The 18,723-nt window shown below is 36.2% G+C and overlaps 1 protein-coding gene and 1 pseudogene across 5 annotated transcripts in view; both read left to right on the forward strand.

The window, feature by feature from the left end:
* The window catches only part of PPFIA2 (PTPRF interacting protein alpha 2), a 467,879-nt gene that overhangs the window by 341,661 nt on the left and 107,495 nt on the right, over positions 1 to 18,723 (forward strand). For all 5 annotated transcript variants that reach the window (XM_035002058.1, XM_035002061.1, XM_035002059.1 and 2 more), the window contains one exon: positions 9,456 to 9,677. In XM_035002058.1, coding sequence (XP_034857949.1) covers positions 9,456 to 9,677 — 222 coding nt within the window. The remainder of the gene's footprint in view (positions 1 to 9,455; positions 9,678 to 18,723) is intronic.
* Positions 7,840 to 8,000, forward strand: LOC118009049 (annotated as a pseudogene).

Here is an 18,723-nt window from a genome sequence, read left to right on the forward strand (position 1 = left end):
TTGTGAATTGGCGTAATTATTACAAACCCATGCTTGGAGCCAGAAATCTTACCAGCTATATGTCTTGGGTAGGTAAGTATCCAATAAATGGTATCTATTATTATTAGTTGTCATTATTCTAATGGAAGATACAGTCTTATTTGAGGATTTGGAGGCAAATCCAAATTTGAGAATTTGAAGTAAAATGAGGAGTATAATGATCTCTTAGAATGAAAGGAAATAATATTTGCTAGGGCATCAGATTGGCTGAAGTCTTCCAGAGTCCCTCCCTGAATCCATGCTTGGTCTAGGATTTACTCATAGAGTTCACAAAGAGACTTCACTATTGGTCTGTGGAATCCCTGATTGATTAGGTCTTTATTCTGTTACCTTTTTCACCCTAACATTGCTGACTCACATAGGAAATTTCCAATGAACTATCAACTCTAGTTCTTTTTTTTCTTATTATTTTTATGCTTATGAATGTTTTCCCTGTCTGATTTGTGTTATTTCTTTATTTTTGGTTCTATATTTCAATAGTACTACATTTCTCTTCTCACAGAATGAAATATATTTTATAAGACTTTGCCATTTTGTAGATTCTAATCCTCCACAGAATTATTAAAGCTAGATTACTTATGTTATGATTGCAAATCTTAGTGTAAATTTTTGATCAATCAATAATTTATCTCTAACCATAATATTCATAGAACTGTTTTTAAAAATGGAATGGAAGGGCTTGGTGTGACCCCTTAAATGCTGATAAGTTTTAAGTGTATCTGTGCTTTTAACATCTGGATTTAATTAATGGTAAGATAAATTCCTACTTTCTACTCTTTGGCCTCACCTTTTCTTATTTTCTCTAGAGAGATTAATAAACCACAAGAAGTAAAATGCGTAAGAGAAAAAGAGATCTACTTGAAATTCCTTATGAGAGAATCAAGCACTTATGGTTTAGATATGAAAAACATGGGAAAGGAGGTGTCAAAATGTACAAATCAAGTGTGGAATTATGTTCATAGTAACGTTTAAGTTATCATCTGCCGTAATGACTATAGTTAAGAATATTGTATTGTATATTTGAAATTTGCTAAGAGAGTAGATCTTAAATGTTGTCACTACAAAAAAGAAATGGTAATTATGTGAGGTAATGGATGTGTGTTAACTACCTTATTGTGGTGATCACTTCACAATATATACATGTATCGAATTATCATGTTGTACATGATATGCTTATGCTTACACAATGTTATATATCAAATATATCTCAATGAATCTGAGGGAAAATTTTCAGCTGTCAAATATAATAGCTTCTTAGGGCAGGGGGAGGTCAACCAAGTATTCATTCTGCATAGGTGGTGTCCATCTACCTCTAAAATCTTATAATTAACATAGCTCCTAAATCCTCTGGAATACCTTGTCAAGAAATAGCCATCCAAGGGGAACTTAATTATTAAGTTATACTAATATAGCACTTTAAATGCCCTCTGTTCTGTACATTCAACAAGCATTATCTTACCACTTAAAAGAAATGTGAAAATTATTCACTGTTATGTTTCAGAAACTGCTGTTCTTTGATGGAGTAGAAGGGCAATGTGTAACCACTAAAATATGCTCAAAATCAGCAGTAACTGTTAAAGCATCATAAAATGCAGAATAAAAATGTGCACATTAGTAATTTAACTAGACTACTATTTTTTTAAAAAAAAACATGTTACAGTATTTTTTAAATAAATACTAAAGCTAGAAGTAAGATGGAAAAAATATTAATGGTGAGGTCATTTTATTGAAGATTATCAAATACAAAGAGAACCATATTTCCAGTATTTATTTGATAGAAAATGGAAGAACATGTTTAAACTCCTGGCTTTATCTCAGGATTATCTGTAGAAGCAGTAGGACTCTGACATGGTAAGACTTCTGGGACTTCGTACACTTCATTTGGTCTTACTTGTAGACTGTATATTTCTACCATTTTTTTTATCTTAATGTGCATTTATAATAAGGGTTTCCTTAGTTTACATCAGATTTTTCTACCATAAAGATAATTCATCTATATTATGCTTTAAAATAGGGCATAAAGGACTCAGTTCTATTTTATATATACTTTTTATGAAAACATTTTTTCATAAACTTTGTGCAATGATGGCTGGAAATATTGTCTCCATATTTTATTTATTTTTGAACCCTTACTGTTTTTCCTAAAACTCATCTTACTCATTAATGGAAACTTTCATTCATTCACTCATTCATTCATTTAACAAATACATTTTTTTGTAGAAGATGCTGTTCTAAGTCACTAGAGACATAAGTAATCAAAACATTTATCCAGTTAACAAAAGTTTATCTCATAACCATCATGTGTCAGGCATCATTCTAGGTACCTGTGATACACAAAAAGAAAACATATAAAGGCTCTTTCCCTGCTGAAGCTTATGATCTAGCAAGTTGGAGAAGGTTAGCAGATAATAAACAATAAATATAGCTAAGCAAATCATCTAGTATGTCATAAGGTGATATTGAAGAAAAGGTAAGGTAGAGAAACACAAAAAAATCAGGAGTCTTGGGGAGACATGGAGGTAGGAACAGTTTGCCCTTTTAAACAAAGTGTTCAGGGCTGGCTTCATTGAAATAGTTGAGGTTGTTAGCCGTGTGGAATACTAGTGAAGAATGTTTCAGTCAGTAGCAAAAACTAAAGCCAAGGCTGCAATGTGGAGGAGTGATTGACTTATTAGAAGAGCAGCGAGGTTGCCCATGTGGCTAAAGCAAGAGAGCAAGTGGGAGAATAGTAGGAGAGAGGTCAGGGAGGGCAAGGCTTAGAGGGGAGGGCAAGAGAATAGGAAGTGGGAGGCTGTGGTTATTGCTTGTTATAATATTTTTGCTTTTGTACTGGGTGGGATGGAAAAGGATTGGAGTGTTCTGAGCAGAGGAATGACTTGGTCTGACTACCATGTAACAAGATTACCATGGATCATTTTGGCTCTTTTAAAAAGGAAAGTAAGAGGACAAGGTTAGAAACAAAGAGACCAGTTAGAAAGTTGTTACAGTAATTCAAGTGGGAGTAGATGACCCAGACATCATGTGTTGAAAAGGAAAATCCAGCTACAAATCCCAGGTGAGGATTGGTATGGAGGATGGCAAAGATGATACCAATGCCAATCACCAGAAGTAGGAGCCCATAGATCTTGGCCTACTGCATCTTCTAAGGATTCAGAGTTGTCAAAGAGGATTGGATACACAGATGTTCCTTGACACACAAAGAGGTCACGGAAATGGGTCCAATTCAGATATGTCACAAGGTAATGTTCAGTATTAGATGTCACATGCAGTATTTGGGTTAAGCTTATACTAGGGGAATTGATTAGGCAAAGAAAACATTGATCCAAGCCCCCCCCCCAAAAAAAAAGTGCCACATGTTTATCTGGTAGAGGAAACAGAAAAATCAAAGGTTGGGAGACACAAGTGGGTTTAGGATTTTCAAGAGGACCAGTATAGCTAGAATGGAATAGACTATAGCAAAAAGATGAGAGTGGGCATAGATGGGCAGATGAGGTGGGTTCTTGAGATGATACGGGTTTTTTTTTAAAGATTTTATTTATTTGTCAGAGAGAGAGAGCACAAGCAGGGGGAGCAGCAGGCAGAGGGAGAAGCAGGCTCCCTGCTGAGCAAGGAGCCTGATAGGGGACTTGATCCCAGGACCCCAGGATCATGACCTGAGCTGAAGGCAGACACTTAACCAACGGAGCCATCCAGGTGTCCCTGATATGGGTTTTTGAGATCATTGCAAGACCTTGACTTTTACTTTTTTTTGGTCTGTCCACTTCCCATCTTTTTGCTATAGCCTATTCCCTGCTCAGTGGGAGTCTGCTTCTCCCTCTGCCCCTCCCCCTTGCTAGTTTTCTCTCTCTCTCTCTCTCAAATAAATAAATAAATAAAATCTTTGAAAGAAAATAAAGATAAAATTCAAAGAGTATCACAAATAGTATCTTCTCTCTGCCCCCATATCATAAATATGTAGGCAAAACCTAACTTTATGATAACTCATTGCATTGCCTAATAGTTGCTTATTTGTGTTACTTCTCTGCATGATGAGACTTTTCTTGATGCAGAAATGTATCAGCACATTTAAATATTTCTTTTTTTTAAAAGATTTTACTCATTTATTTGAGAGAGAATGAGATAGAGAGAGAGCATGAGAGGGGGGAGGGTCAGAGGGAGAAGCAGACTCCCCGCCGAGCAGGGAGCCCGATGCGGGACTTGATCCCGGGACTCCAGGATCATGACCTGAGCCGAAGGGAGTCGCCCAACCAACTGAGCCACCCAGGTGCCCTCAATACGTATTTTTTAAGTGAATATATAGATACACTTAAAATTCTAACATTTGAGCTTTTATTGCATTTGAAAATTAATAATTTAAGTATAGTCTTCTACAGTTTAAAATAAGACATTGAAAGTCTTCATAACCTTGTGTTAGGAAATAATTTCTTGATACAACACCAAAAGTGCAAGGCATAAGGGGAAAAATGATAAATTGACTTCATTAAAAATAAAAACATTTGCATTTCAAACAGCACCATCAAGAAAGTGAAAAGATAATCCATAGACTGAGAAGAACTATTGGCAAGTCATATAACTGATAAAGGACTTGTATCCAAAATATATATTTATATGGAATTTTTATAACTCATTAATAAAAAGACAAATAACTAAATTAGTAAATGAGTAAAGAATTTGCATAGACATTTCCCCAAAGAAGATATGTAAAAGCCAATAGGCACATGAAAAGATGCTCCACATCATTAGCTATTAGGAAGTGCACATCAAAATCACAAGGAGATACCACAAGATACATACACACTAGAGTAGCTGTAATTAAGGAGGTCATGTGATGTGAGGAGCACTGGGTGTTATATGCAACTGATGAGTTATTGAACGCTACATCTGAAACTAATATATGTTGGCCTTGAATTTAATTTAAATTTTTTTTTTAATTTTAAAAAAGCAATAACAGGTTTGGGTGAGAATATGAGAAATTTGAAGTCACATCATTGTGAGTGGGAATGTAGAGTGGTGCAGCAATTTTGGGAAATAGTACTTCAAAATGTTAATGTAGAATTACCATATGATCCAGCTATTTTACTCCTAGGAATCCACCCAAGAGAATATAAAACATACATCCACACGAAGACTTGTACCCAAATGCTCATACCAGCATTATTCGCAGTAGCCAAAAGGTGAAAACAGTCTAAATGTCTGTTACCAGATGAATATATAAATAACAGGTAGTATATCCACATGGTGGAACACTATTCAGCAATAAAAAAATCTGATAATAGCTACAGCGTGAATGAGTCTCAAAAACATTATGCTCAGAGAATAAAGCCAGTCACAAAAGGCTATCTATTCTGATTCAATTTATGTGAAAGGTACCAAATGGGCAGGCTTATTGTGGCAGAAAGTAGTTAAGTGGTACCTAGGGCTTGAGGTGGGGGTCAGCTGCAAATGATTGCTAATGGGTAAGGGGTTTCTATTTGGGGTGATGAAAATGTTCTCCAAGTTAGATTATGTTGATAGTACACCTCTTTAGATATAGAAAACATTATTGACATTTATACTTTAAATGGATGAATTTTATGGATACAAATTGTATCTCAATAAAGCTATTTAAAATAACCACTGAGTTTTCTTTTAATTCAATAATTTGTCACTTCAGTTCAAATCCCACAATTTATTTTAAAGATAAGTCTACATAACAATGATTTGGAACAAAAGTTGTATTATTTCTCTAAGATATTAATCATAGTTTTTATATGACCTTTTACTCTGTAATTATGAAATATATATTAAGCTCACCACAGAATATATTTAAGGAGGTTTGAATAGGTGAAATGTTACACATCTTTAAGCATAAACGATTTATAAACACTTCAGAAAAAAACTGAGGTTTCAAAAAATTTCCCATGGGTAGTCAAAGTAGTATAAAGATGTTGTAGTATACATCTGTTGCTAAAGGAATTAAAAAGGTTAACATTTTAAGTGTTTTATTTTAGTTGCCTGATTACTGTTTATATTTAATTAAATTTTTCTTGCCTTGAGCCTGTTAAAAATATGCAATTTTTAAACAAGATTTTAATGGACCTCAGGTGCACAGAATTGGAATAATCATTTTTCTAATTAGAAAATTAACATGATTCAGTTGACTGAACAAATATTTGTCGAATGTGTGGTGTGTGTGTATACAGTATATTCCGTATACACACACACACACACACACACTACATTCCTGGTACTTGTCTATACCATATAGCATGTATAAGTGTATCCTGTTGATTTACATGTTCTGAGTAAAGGCAATATGGTAAAGGTTAGATGAACTAAACTGGGAATTCAAAGTTCTGCCTTTTAATTCAAATCCGCTCTGTGTGATTACCTGAGTCTCACTTTCTCTCAAGTTCTCCAGGGCTCTAGAATTCTAAGTGTATTTTTTTTCCAGTTATATAAAATATTTTCTAAAAGCAAAAATTTGTTTTCTAGTGATTTTTATAGTTTCTAAAAATCGTCTTTTTTAAGATGACTAGAGAAAGTCCTCAATGTAAGGAGTTAGAAGTTCTATTAAAGCTTACTCTTGCCTCGTTACTTGTGAGTAGTATAGAGAGTTCAAAGATATTTGCTATTATGAAAAAAAAAAAAAACCAACCCTGTCATATCATGCCTCAGTAATACCAAATTTGGACATAATTGACTGGCAATTGGCTCTAGCCTTTTTTTTCTTTCTTTTTTTTTTTTTAAAGATCTTATTTATTTATTTGAGAGGGAGACAAAAAGCGGCAGAGGGAGAAGCAGGCTCCCTGTAGGGAGCCCCATGTGGGCCTCAATCCCAGGACCCCGATCACAGAACCCCAATCCCAGGACCCCGGGATCATGACCTGAGCCAAAGGCAGACGCTTAACCGTCTCAATTACTGCCTAAGGATTATAAACTGGCTTTTCTCAGTTCAATGCACAGATAGTTGTGTCCTGTATAAAGGTCCCTATCAATGTTTTTGCAATTTATGCCCATAAAAACTGTCTAGAAAGTTGGTTTTTCTTTAGCTTCACAGTTCCTCTACTTTGTATGTGACATTGCATGCCTCGGGGGCGGGCATAACTTTGGAAAGAGTTCTTCTGATCCCTCAGCAAGCAGCCATCTCAGCAATGGGAGCCGCTGAAGGAGTATCTGGATCTCAGCAGCATCTCCGATGTTCCTACGTATTTGCAACACCTCTTACTTGTTGTGCTAGATAATTAGATGTTCAGTGTCTGCAATATAAGAGTTCAGCAATATCTTCAAGGTATTAGGTCTGTAGATCTGGCATCTTTAGATACCATCTTAAGACTAACTCCATCTTTTCTGCTATTTTAATTTAGATTTTCCAGGCTGTTTCTCCATGTGTTGGTTATTGAACTTTTTAAACACTCCTTGCCATTTGTCTGCATTTCCTTTCTATTTTCTCTTTCTCATTGCTTTTTTGGTGCTTTCTGTTCTCCCTCTTTTCTCCTGCAGTCAGTCAGTTTTGCTCTAATGTGTCATTTGCATTCCTGAAAGTTATGAGCTGGGCAAAATTGCACAATAAAAAAACACAGGGCTTGCGGAAGAATAGGAGTTTGTGTCACAATTTTATCAATGGCGTAAAACAAAGAGATAGAAAACTAATTAAAAATGTAGCACAGTTTTATAGGTTAAATAGTCAAGAATTGCATAAATACTATAAATATGACTCTTTACTTGGAAAAAGACCTGAAGTTTGGGTGTTGGATGTGTCTCAGGGTTTGTGCATTATATGAAGTGGTGGAAGGAGGGATATTTGAAATCAGACAGGAAAGCTTTGCGCAGTGGCAGTATCGCAGCCAATGAGGTTTATCCGAGGCGCGATTATTGCTAATTGAAATCAGACAGAAAATTATAACACAGTTGGGGGTGGTTTGACTCAAAGCATGTGGTAAACTGAGGTGATGTTAGATGTTTGAGGAACGTGCATGTGTCTATTTTGTGTATTCCTACAAAGCTCAGTTCAGTTAGTTATAGGTTTCTGTGGTTAGCCACTGATTCTCAGGAATGAATAGTGCATAAGAAAACACAAAATTTAGAGCATAGTATAACATGCAGAGCTGTCCAATCATTACGTTGTACACCTGAAACTAACGTAACATCGCTTGTCAACTATACTTCAATGTATTAAAAAAAGACAACGCAAAATTTATATAATATTCAAATTGTTTCTTGTATCTGTTGTATTAAAACAGATGCATGTTTTCCAAACAAGCACTATAGCAAAATTAACTGTACTTTCTTTGCTTTCTCTCAACTTATTTCTTTTTTTATGTTTATCTTTTTTTAATTTGGCATTCGTTATTTGCATCTAGATTAAAGCAAAGTGCATCATCATTTTCTTATTTTGACTTAGTTTTGCCCTTTTTCTTTCTTTTTTTTAAATTTTATTATGTTATGTTAATCACCATACATTACATCATTAGTTTTTGATGTAGTGTTCCATGACTCATTGTTTGCGTATAACACCCAGTGCTCCATGCAGTATGTGCCCTCCTTAATACCCATCACCAGGCTAACCCATCCCCCCAACCCCTCCCCTCTAGAACCCTCAGTTTGTTTCTCAGAGTCCATAGTCTCTCATGGTTCGTCTCCCCCACGATTTCCCCGCCTTCATTTCTCTTTTTCTTTTAGTGCTGTTTGTCCCCAGTGGTTGCACTGTCTTCACCACAAAGCTTCTCCAATGCAGCTGGGCTGTAGGACATGCTTCTGAACACATGGGTCACCCTGTTTCTAGGCAGCAAGGGGGGAAATCAGTCTCAAAGTATTTAATCCTCTTAAGCCTCCTTCCTGTGGGTTGTGTGCACTCAGGACTTTTATGTTCTTAGCAATATAGAAATCAAGGCTTTTTTTACATTACACTTTTGTTCCAGCTAGGTCAGATTCATACCGGGAATAACCTTCTTTAAAAGAAAAATGTGTGTAAGTTCTTTTTGAGTGTCATTGAAAATAAAACTTGGCAAATGCACACAGGATCTTGAATAAAAATAGAAAATATTACAGTTTCTGTCTTCTTTCGTATTACTTAGTAATAATATACTGTTTATATAAGTAAAATATTGTTTATAATAACTTTTGAATATAATTGATAAAATAATAGCTGCCATTTATTAAATGTTTAGGATACACCAGTGTTTTGTGCGAAGTTAATATATATATATATTTACAGCTTCCAATTCAAATGCATCTGTTAAGCTATTTGAAAATTACTGATCTACCTTTATATTTAATGTCCGTTAAGAGTTTTCCTAAAAACTTAGTTTTTCTTCAAAACTAGTTAGAATTCTTATTTCTCACTGTGAAAGCTCTATCAGTTTCATTTAAGTTCATGAATTTTAAATTGAAGATGGAGAATATCCCAAGTGCCATTTCTTTTTCGTTTCCTGCAGCGTTTGTCCAATGGTTCTATAGACTCAACTGATGAAACTAGTCACATAGTCGAACTACAAGAATTGCTTGAAAAGCAAAACTATGAAATGGCTCAAATGAAAGAACGTTTAGCAGCCCTTTCTTCCCGAGTGGGGGAGGTGGAACAGGAAGCAGAGACAGCAAGAAAGGATCTCGTTAAAACTGAAGAAATGAACACTAAGTATCAAAGGGACATTAGGGAGGTAAGTGATTCACAACACTTTCCGCCTTTGCTTTCTGAACCCTGCTTCTGAGAAGCTTTCTCCAAATCTCCTCTAATGGCATATAATGTTTACATCGCAGAAGACCATGGTTTGGGATGCATTGTATTAGTTACAAAACGTGTCCACAAAGGCAAAAAAGAGTTTACTTCATCAACCTTTAAATAGGTATACAAAGAAAATTTGGTATCAAGTTACAGACAGGGTAAAAACTTTCTGTAGTTTGTAATGAATTTTTAACATTTTTAAGCTGCTAATTTTAAATAACTTTAGACGTGGGTATGAATAATGAATTGCCACACTCTTAGCATATAGGAATACTCAAACTCGCTACTTTATATTTTCCCCCTTTTATTTTGGTGTTGTTTCTGTGAGTGCCAGGGAATGTGAATGTGGGAACCTTTCTTTCTCTATATCTTTGGTTCTTCCTAGACATAACGTCACTTCATCTATTTAATAGAGTACTTCAAAGTTACTGCAAAAAGATACAAGGAGATGTTTTATTTGTAACCTCACCTAATCATCTTACCAGCTAAGGTGAAATACTTAGAATCTCACTTTTCGCTCTATTAATTAAAAAGAAAATTACCTGTATTTGTGGAAATTTTATTTGGTAACCTTTCACCTTTTTCATTTTTACATATTCTTTTAAATTACATATTTTTTATCTTTTTAAATATTTTTCGTATATAATTAACTAGTTGTTATTGAAGTTGACTCTATTGCATATATTCATTTCTTTTCTTCCCATTCCCTCTTGAGCCCATTTTACATTCTTTGCCTCTAACATCCCATCAAAACTGTTCTTACCAAAGTCATTGCTAATTTCCGTGTTGTTGAATGCTGCACTGGATCTAATCATCACTCCCCGTAATAATTCTTCACTTGGCTAAAAGCACCCTATACTCCTCTGATTTTCATCCATCTTTACTTTCTACCCTCCTCTCAGGCTCCTTCATTGGTTCTACTTTCCCTAGACTTGTGGTGCCTTCCCTTCTCAGTCTACCTTCACTCGCCTGCTAAGTTCATGCAGTCTCATGGCTCCAAAAACCACCCACAGCCTTATGACTCTCAATTTGTATCTCCAGCATATCCTATATCCTGATTGCCAGATGCCTGGAAAATTAACATATTCTCAAAATTAACATATTCAGGACTGTTTTCCTATTATCCTCCCACCCCCAAGAAACCAGACTTTCTTGTAGTCTTACACATCCCAGCTGTCCCCAAGGCCATTATCCTTACTCAGATCAAAAAACCTTGGAGCTGTCCTTGGTACCTCTGTTTCACTCACACTTCATTTGATTCAGCCATAAATCTATTACTTCCAACTTCAGGATATCAATAATGTGACCTCTTCTCGAAGTATTCATGGCTCTTCCTTATTCCACACAACCATCATCTCTCACTGGATTATCACAATAGTCTCCTGGCTGGTCCTCCTCCCGCTGTTGACCCACTTCAGTCTATACTCAACATGGCAGCCTGAGTGACTTTTTATAATGTAAGTCAGCTCAAGTTAATTTCCTGCTTCAATGGCTATGTACCCTACTTACAATAAAATCCAAGTCCTTGCAGTGGCCTACAAGCCATGTGCGATCTCCACTACCACCTTCCTGACCTCTTCGAAATCACCTCCTACTCCTTCATCCCAATCTGTTCAGTGAAGATGGCCTCTCAAACTAGCCACACCTATTCTGTTGCATTTTCTTTTCCCTCTTCCTTTTGCGCAAATGTTTTCTTCTCAGTGAAGTGTTCCCTAACCTTGTTATTTGCACATATATACTCTCCCTCTTCTTTCATTTTCTTTGTTTTATCTCATAGCCCTTACTGCCATCTGACACAATATGTACTATACTGATTTACTTGTTTGTCATATACCCCCTCTCCACTGTACATAAAGATTCATAAGGGCTGGGAATTTTTGTTTTGTCTTGTTTTGTTCACTGTTTTATTCTAATCACCTACACAACTACTGGGCATATAATAATAGGCATTCAAAAACTCTTTGTTGAGAGAATGGATATTTATAAGTGTTTGGTGTAAATATCAAAAGGCACAGATGAGATTAGAATGTGTACTAAAACAGTATCTACTGTCTCAGAAAAAGATAGATGATCCATGAAGTGCGAGATGGCTTTACTACCACACAAATGATGATACTGTGTTCTCTACACCTTTATATGAATTGATCGTTCAAAGATACATCTCTCATTTTCATTCCTTCCAACCCAAAGTCAGAGAATTTATAAAATAGCTGAAGGTTTGCCACTCTTCTATATCCCTGTTTGGAAACACTAAGATTTCTGGCTAGTAAAGCATCAACGTTTTTTCTTGAGCTCTCACTCTTTGTAATTTCTTCATTGTCTTAGTCCCAGAGACTTAGCTGTTTTCCTTTCATCTAGCAATCCTCTCCTACCTCGTCTCTTCATGTTTATCTAATCCAGTGTCACAGGTAGAGCCCAGTATCTCCAGTTCCCCTTTCTTATTGTTTATGTAAAAATAACCCCTTAATTCTCCCATAGTCTTTGGATGTAGGTGACAAAGAGCTAAGTCAGATGGAAAATATCGATCATCTGATGCCATGTTTCTTTTATGAGGAACCTTTTCTAGTTGGTAAGGAGTTCTGCTATCACCTGGAATTCTTTTAAAATACAACAAATCTTATCAGCTGTAAAAATTTTTATGTAGTTATATTTTAGAAGAGATTCATGAGAAAAGAATATCTTTCATCATTCACCTCTAAAGGGAGGTTGCAAACAAATGTTTCAAGAGCCAGGCTGGCAATATAAATGTATAACACATTAGGCAGCAAACATGCAACATAGGAAGTGGTAGAGTTAATGAGACCTGGACAAGGTACCTATACTCTGCCTGCCTTTCTGGATATATCATGTGTGGTATGTGTGTGTGTGTGTTAAGGACACTGTGAAGGCCAAATAGAACATTTCCAAAAAGGTTCAGGTCACAGACCACAAGGCCCTGGCTTACTGCTAGGAATTTCTTGAGGATCAACCATGAAAACTATTACGGGTGCATTGCATTTAATTTCTCTAATTTCTTACATTGGTCCTATCCAGAAGGTACTTGTCATTATCCCCATTTTTCTCAAGTGAGGTAAAGTGACTTGTCAAAGGCACATGCACTGCCTTCCCCAGCACCCCACTTCTTCCAACCCCTCTCCCCCTGCCCCACTCCCTGCACCAGGAAGACACAGGATCAGCCCAGCTTCAAAACTTGTGCTTCTTCCGCTATGAGCAGCTTCCAAAATCAATGAAATAGAATCATTCATCAGTGATAACACTAATATAAAAAATGCAGCTGCACTATTAACTGCCCAAATAATCAATCTTTTGCTCTTTCTTTCCAGTAAGATGTGAAAATCATGTACTTTAAAAAGGTATCACTTAACGCTCAAAACTTCAGCCTCTGCTTTTGTTTTCCTGACTGATAATGTACTCGTGGGTGATGGGCACACAAGGTCTACTAGATTGCAAGTTTTTTAGTAGGAAACTAGAAAAGTGATTCTTCTTGTCTACCCCTATAGCATTGCTAACATAGTATGTATACATTATATAAGCGATGCATATTTGTTCAATTAATTAAGGAAAAATAGGGAATAAGAAAAACTGACGATGTAATTAAAAACTGAGTGCATTTTGCTTTGCATGTGAGGACAGCCTAATATATCTAAAATGAATTGTGTAAGTATATTTCATTAATGGCTTTAGAGTATATTTTTGTCATTATTCTTTGTCAAGAAATAAATCTATTTAAAATTTACTTTTGTTTGAAGTTTTGTCTTATTTGCTCCTTAAATTGACTGTGACCTATAAGAGTAGGGGGCTGGATTAACACTAAGCATAGTCCACATATTAGAAAACATAGATAATCTTATAGCAGGCTTAGCTCTCCGCTTTTTTTTTTTTAAGATTTTATTTATTTATTTGACAGAGAGAGAGAAAGAGCACAAGCAGGGGGAGCTGCAGAGAGAGAGAGAGAAAGAGAAGCAGGCTTCCCACTGAGCTGGGAGCCCAATATGGGGCTTGATCCCAGGACCCTAGGATCATGACCTGAGCCAAAGGCAGATGCTTAACAAACTGAGCCACCCAGGCGCCCCTAGCTCTCCACTTTTTTTTATCAAGATAGCTACTAATTGGGTATTGGATAATAACATTTTATTAAATATATAGGTATGCAAAGAATTAGAATTTTCTATGATGTTTTTAAATTATATATTGTTTTGTGAATTAAACCAACTTATCTTTCCAACTTCCGGTTAAGAGTTCTTAAAAAATTCCTTAGTGATTAAATGAATACATATCAATTTTGTCTTTTCTATGATCTGAAACATGGAGTTATATTTTTTAGTTTACTAGATCTACATTACTATAGAGTTATATTTATTTGATACAATAAAATGAATTTTGTACACAAACTTCAGGTCAAAAGATAATTGAATCTTTACGCTGTTTTTCTCTTTTTAGGCAGCAGTTTTTAGAGACTAGAAAAAGCTTCCTTTTTTAGAATTTCCAAGTGACATGCAGGGAAAAGATATTTCTCAGACTTGTAAATTCAAAATTTATTTTTGGCATCACAGCTTGCAGTTAAAAATTGAATCTCCCACATGAATCACTGAATCAAAAATGCAGTAGCAAAGTCTATACAATGACTTCTGCATGCAATATATGCCATAGAGTCAGATCAGCTAATTAGAGGCACAACAGTAATTAATAATAAAAAAGTAGCTATTATTTATGGAGTGTGTATTATGCATAAGACCACACAAGGCACTTAAAATTTTGTATCGCAACAATGTTGTGTGGTACAGATTAATATCCCATCCAAAACCAAAAAAACAAAACAAAGAAGCAAACAAACAAACAAACAAACAAAAACAGACAAAAGAAAAAAGGTGAGTTATAGAAAATGTAATCAACATTTTTCCATGGTAACTGAGTTAATGAATAGCAAAAACTGGGACTTGGAGCCAATATGTGCTACTCCAATGCTCATGTTCTCAGGAAACCTGTATATGTCTTTAACTGAATTTATTGCTATTATAATTTAGTTAGAAGTTTATATATGTAGGCTAGATTCAGGATTTTCTTTTTGGGCTACAAAATCGACATAATGTTCCCAGAATTCTTTATGAAAATGAAATTAACAGAATACAGTACTCTGAAAGAATCCTCTAAGATGATAAACTCTATCCTCATTAGGCAAAAAATAATATTCTAGAATTGAAGAAGTCAAAATTTAAAATAAAAGCTTTTTAAATAGTAGCTTTTGTTTGTGTTGGCTAAAATCTAGAGATGTGTAGATAATGTTGAAAAAAATAGTCTGGGTAATTTTTGCCAAATTGATGGATTAATTGATCTGATCTTTAATATTAATATAATAACCAAGTAATCTTTAGTTGGGTCTTGAAGGTCAGTAGACCCAGAAGAAGGTAATAAAAATGCATTCCAGGCGGAAATGAAGTCACAGAGTGCATTAGTTTCTTAGGGCTCCTGTAACAAATTACCACAAACTGGGTGGCTCAAAACAACAGTAATTTATTTTTTCATGGTTCTGGAAGCTCCAAGTCTGAAGTGAAGGTGTCAGCAGGGCCATATGCCCTCTAAAGACTCTAGCGAAGAATGCTTCTTTGCCTCTTCTAGCCTCCGCTGGTTGCTGGCAATCCTTCTGTTCCTGGCTGATAGCAGTATAACTACAGTCTGCTTCTCTCTTAACATTGCCTTTTTCCTCAGTATGTCTGTGTGTCTCCAAATCTGCCTCTCCTTGTAAGAACACCAGTCACTGGATTTAAGGTCCACCCTATCTTATATAATACCATCTTAACTTGATTACATCTGTAAAACCCTATTTGTAAATAAGGTCACATTCACAGGTTCTAGGTGGACATGAATTTTTTTTTAGGAGGGCAGGGGGTATGCTATTCATCCCAGTACATAGAGATAGAAGTGTTAGGTCAGGAAGCTATTTGTTTTCCAGGCTTTGTAGCTCAGATTTTCACTGAAGATGGGGGGAGGGGGGTGGGGGGGTTAAACATATAAAGGTATTTAAGCCAAGAAGCAGTATGATCAGACTGGCATTTCGTATTTTCTCTTTGTCAGCAGGTTAGAGAATGTGAAAGCAGGAAAAAGACCAATAGCAGGTTAGGCTATTAAGTGGGGAGTTAGGGTGAAGATTTGAAGGATGATTCTAAGAAGAAAATCTGATTTGTGGGTAGGCAGGGCAGGCAAGCGTGGTGGATTTCATGGTAGAAATATTGTTTTTTAATTGCTTTTAATTTTTCTATACATACAATTTTTCAAAGTCAAATAATGTAAGAGGGTACAAATCTAAATACGTACACACAAACACACACGTACATAGAGAGTGCCCACCCACTTCCCATCTTACTTGCCTGAGGGTCTTAACTCCAATCCTTTAGCTGTTACTTGTGCTATTTTCTCTCTTATTTAAACTTAATCTGTGCCTTGCTATTATATGAGGATTTTAGCTCTTTTATTCTCTCTCTTCCTGTCTCTTCCACCCATCCTTCCACTACAATTACCTCAAAATCACATTTAGTATCACCATTATTATGTCTATGTAAATAATTCTCACAACTGATCCAAGTGGTGGTTTCCCATTATAGTATTTCCTATTGTTGTACAGCTTTTTGTTTTTCTAAGATTTTATTAATTACTTGATACATTACTTTGCTTACTTGTTTTTAAAACTATGGTGTATCTTTCCACCCACTCTACCAGATTAGTAAATTCTATGATTTCAATTCAGTTATGGTCAGTGGTCAAGCAGATAATTTATCATTCTTTTTCTTATTTTCTTTGAATCATTCCTTTTTCTTCTACCATCCACCTCTGTTCTGTACAGCCTTATCTATAAGCCTGCTCATTGTTTCTGCTGTATTTGTGGGATTTACTTCTACTATCATTTTGAAAATCCAAGACAAAAAAGGTGATCAAGATCCTAAAAACAGAAAAGACGTAAAATGTTGAGCACAGATAATGATTAAACTTTGAGAGAGGGTGGAACACCTGTTCTAAACTGAGAGCTAGAAGTTAATGATTTGTGCATGTGGTTATTTCCAGTTGGTGGTGAGGGAAGACCGAGACATTGAGGGATTATCCATTTAAGGGCTTCTATTTCTTTTGGAAGAATGGAAGAAAATTTATCTGCTCTGTGCATATGGCAGGACTGGCTCTGGGTCCTAAAGGAGAGGACCGAAAGAACTGATTAGGAAGACTGATCAAAGAAATTTGGGTAGTAATACATGGAAGCCACCACCATCACATCAATTTTAGGCTCCTTATGCAAAGAAGCTCCCCACATTATCAGGAAACCACATCAGGCCCATGAAACTCACCTTTTTTTTTTTTTAATTTAAATTCAATTAGCCAACACATAGAACATCATTAGTTTCAGAAGTAGAATGCAGTAATTCCTCAGTTGCATATAACACCCAGTGCTCATCATATCACGTGCCCTCCTTAATGCCCGTCACTCAGTTACCTCATTTCCCTTCCCACCTCCCCTCCAACAACCCTCAGTTTCTTTCCCATAGTTAAAAGAATCTCTCATGGTTTGTCTTCCTCTCTGATTTCTTCCCATTCCATTTTTCCCCTCCCTTCCCCTATGAGCCTCTGCACTGTTTCTTATATTCCTCATATGCATGAAACTATATGATAATTGTCTTTCTCTGATTGACTTATTTTGCTCAGCATAATACCCTCCAGTTCTGTCCATGTCGATGTAAATGGTAAGATTTCATCCTTTCTGATGGCTGAGTAATATTCCATTGTATATATACACCACATCTTCTTTATCCATTCATCTGTCGGTGGACATCTGGGCTCTTTCCATAGTTTGGCTATTGTGGACATTGGGGTGCAGGTGCCCCTTCAGATCACTACATTTGTATCTTTGGGATAAATACCTAGTAGTGCAATTGCTGAGTCATAGGTAGCTCTATTTTTAGCTTCTTTTTTTTTATTTTTAAGATTTTATTTATTTTTTAACAGAGAGAGAGACAGCGAGAGAGGGAACACAAGCAGGGAGAGTGGGAGAGGGAGAAGCAGGCTTCCCGCTGAGCAGGGAGCCCAATGTGGGACTCAATCCCAGGACCCTGGGATCATGACCTAAGCTGAAGGCAGATGCTTAACGACTGAGCCACCCAGGCGCCCTCTATTGTTAGCTTCTTGAGGAACCTTCATACTGTTTTCTACAGTGGCTACACCAGTTTGCATTCCCACCAACAGTGTAAGAGGGTTCCCCTTTCTCCACATCCTCACCAACATTTGTTGTTTGCTGACTTGTTAATTTTAGCCATTCTGACTGGTGTGCAGTGGTATCTCATTGTGGTTTTGATTTGGATTTCCCTGATGCCAAGTGATGTTGAGCATTTTTTTCATGTGTCTGTTGGCCATTTGTATGTCTTCTTAGGAGAAGAATGTCTTCTGCCCATTTCTTGACTGGATTGTTTGGTTTTTGGGTCTTGAGTTTGAGTTCTTTATAGATCTTGGATACTAGCCCTTTACCTGATAAGTCATTTGCGAATATCTTCTCCATTTCTGTAGGTTGCCTTTTAGGTTTGTTGACTGTTTCTTTTGCTGTGCAGAAGCTTTTTATCTTGATGAAGTCCCAATAGTTCATTTTTGCTTTTGTTTCCCTTGCTTTTGGAGACATGTCTAATAAGAAGTTGCTGTGGCCGAGGTCACAGAGGTTGCTTCCTGTGTTCTCCTCTAGGATTTTGAGGGACTACTGTCTCACATTTAGGTCTTTCAACCATTTTGAGTCTATTTTTGTGTGTGGTGTAAGGAAATGGTCCAGTTTCATTCTTCTGTATGTGGCTGTCCAGTTTTCCCAATACCGTTTGTTGAAGAGACTGTCTTTTTTCCATTGGACATTCTTTCCTGCTTTGTTGAAGATTAGCTGACCATAGAGTTGAGGGTCCATTTCTGGGTTTTCTATTCTGTTCCACTGATCTATGTGTCTGTTTTTGTGCCAGTACCATAAT

This window comes from Mirounga leonina, unplaced genomic scaffold (assembly GCF_011800145.1).
Source record: "Mirounga leonina isolate KUSES-001 unplaced genomic scaffold, KU_Mleo_1.0 Mir_126, whole genome shotgun sequence".
Lineage (NCBI taxonomy): Eukaryota > Metazoa > Chordata > Mammalia > Carnivora > Phocidae > Mirounga > Mirounga leonina.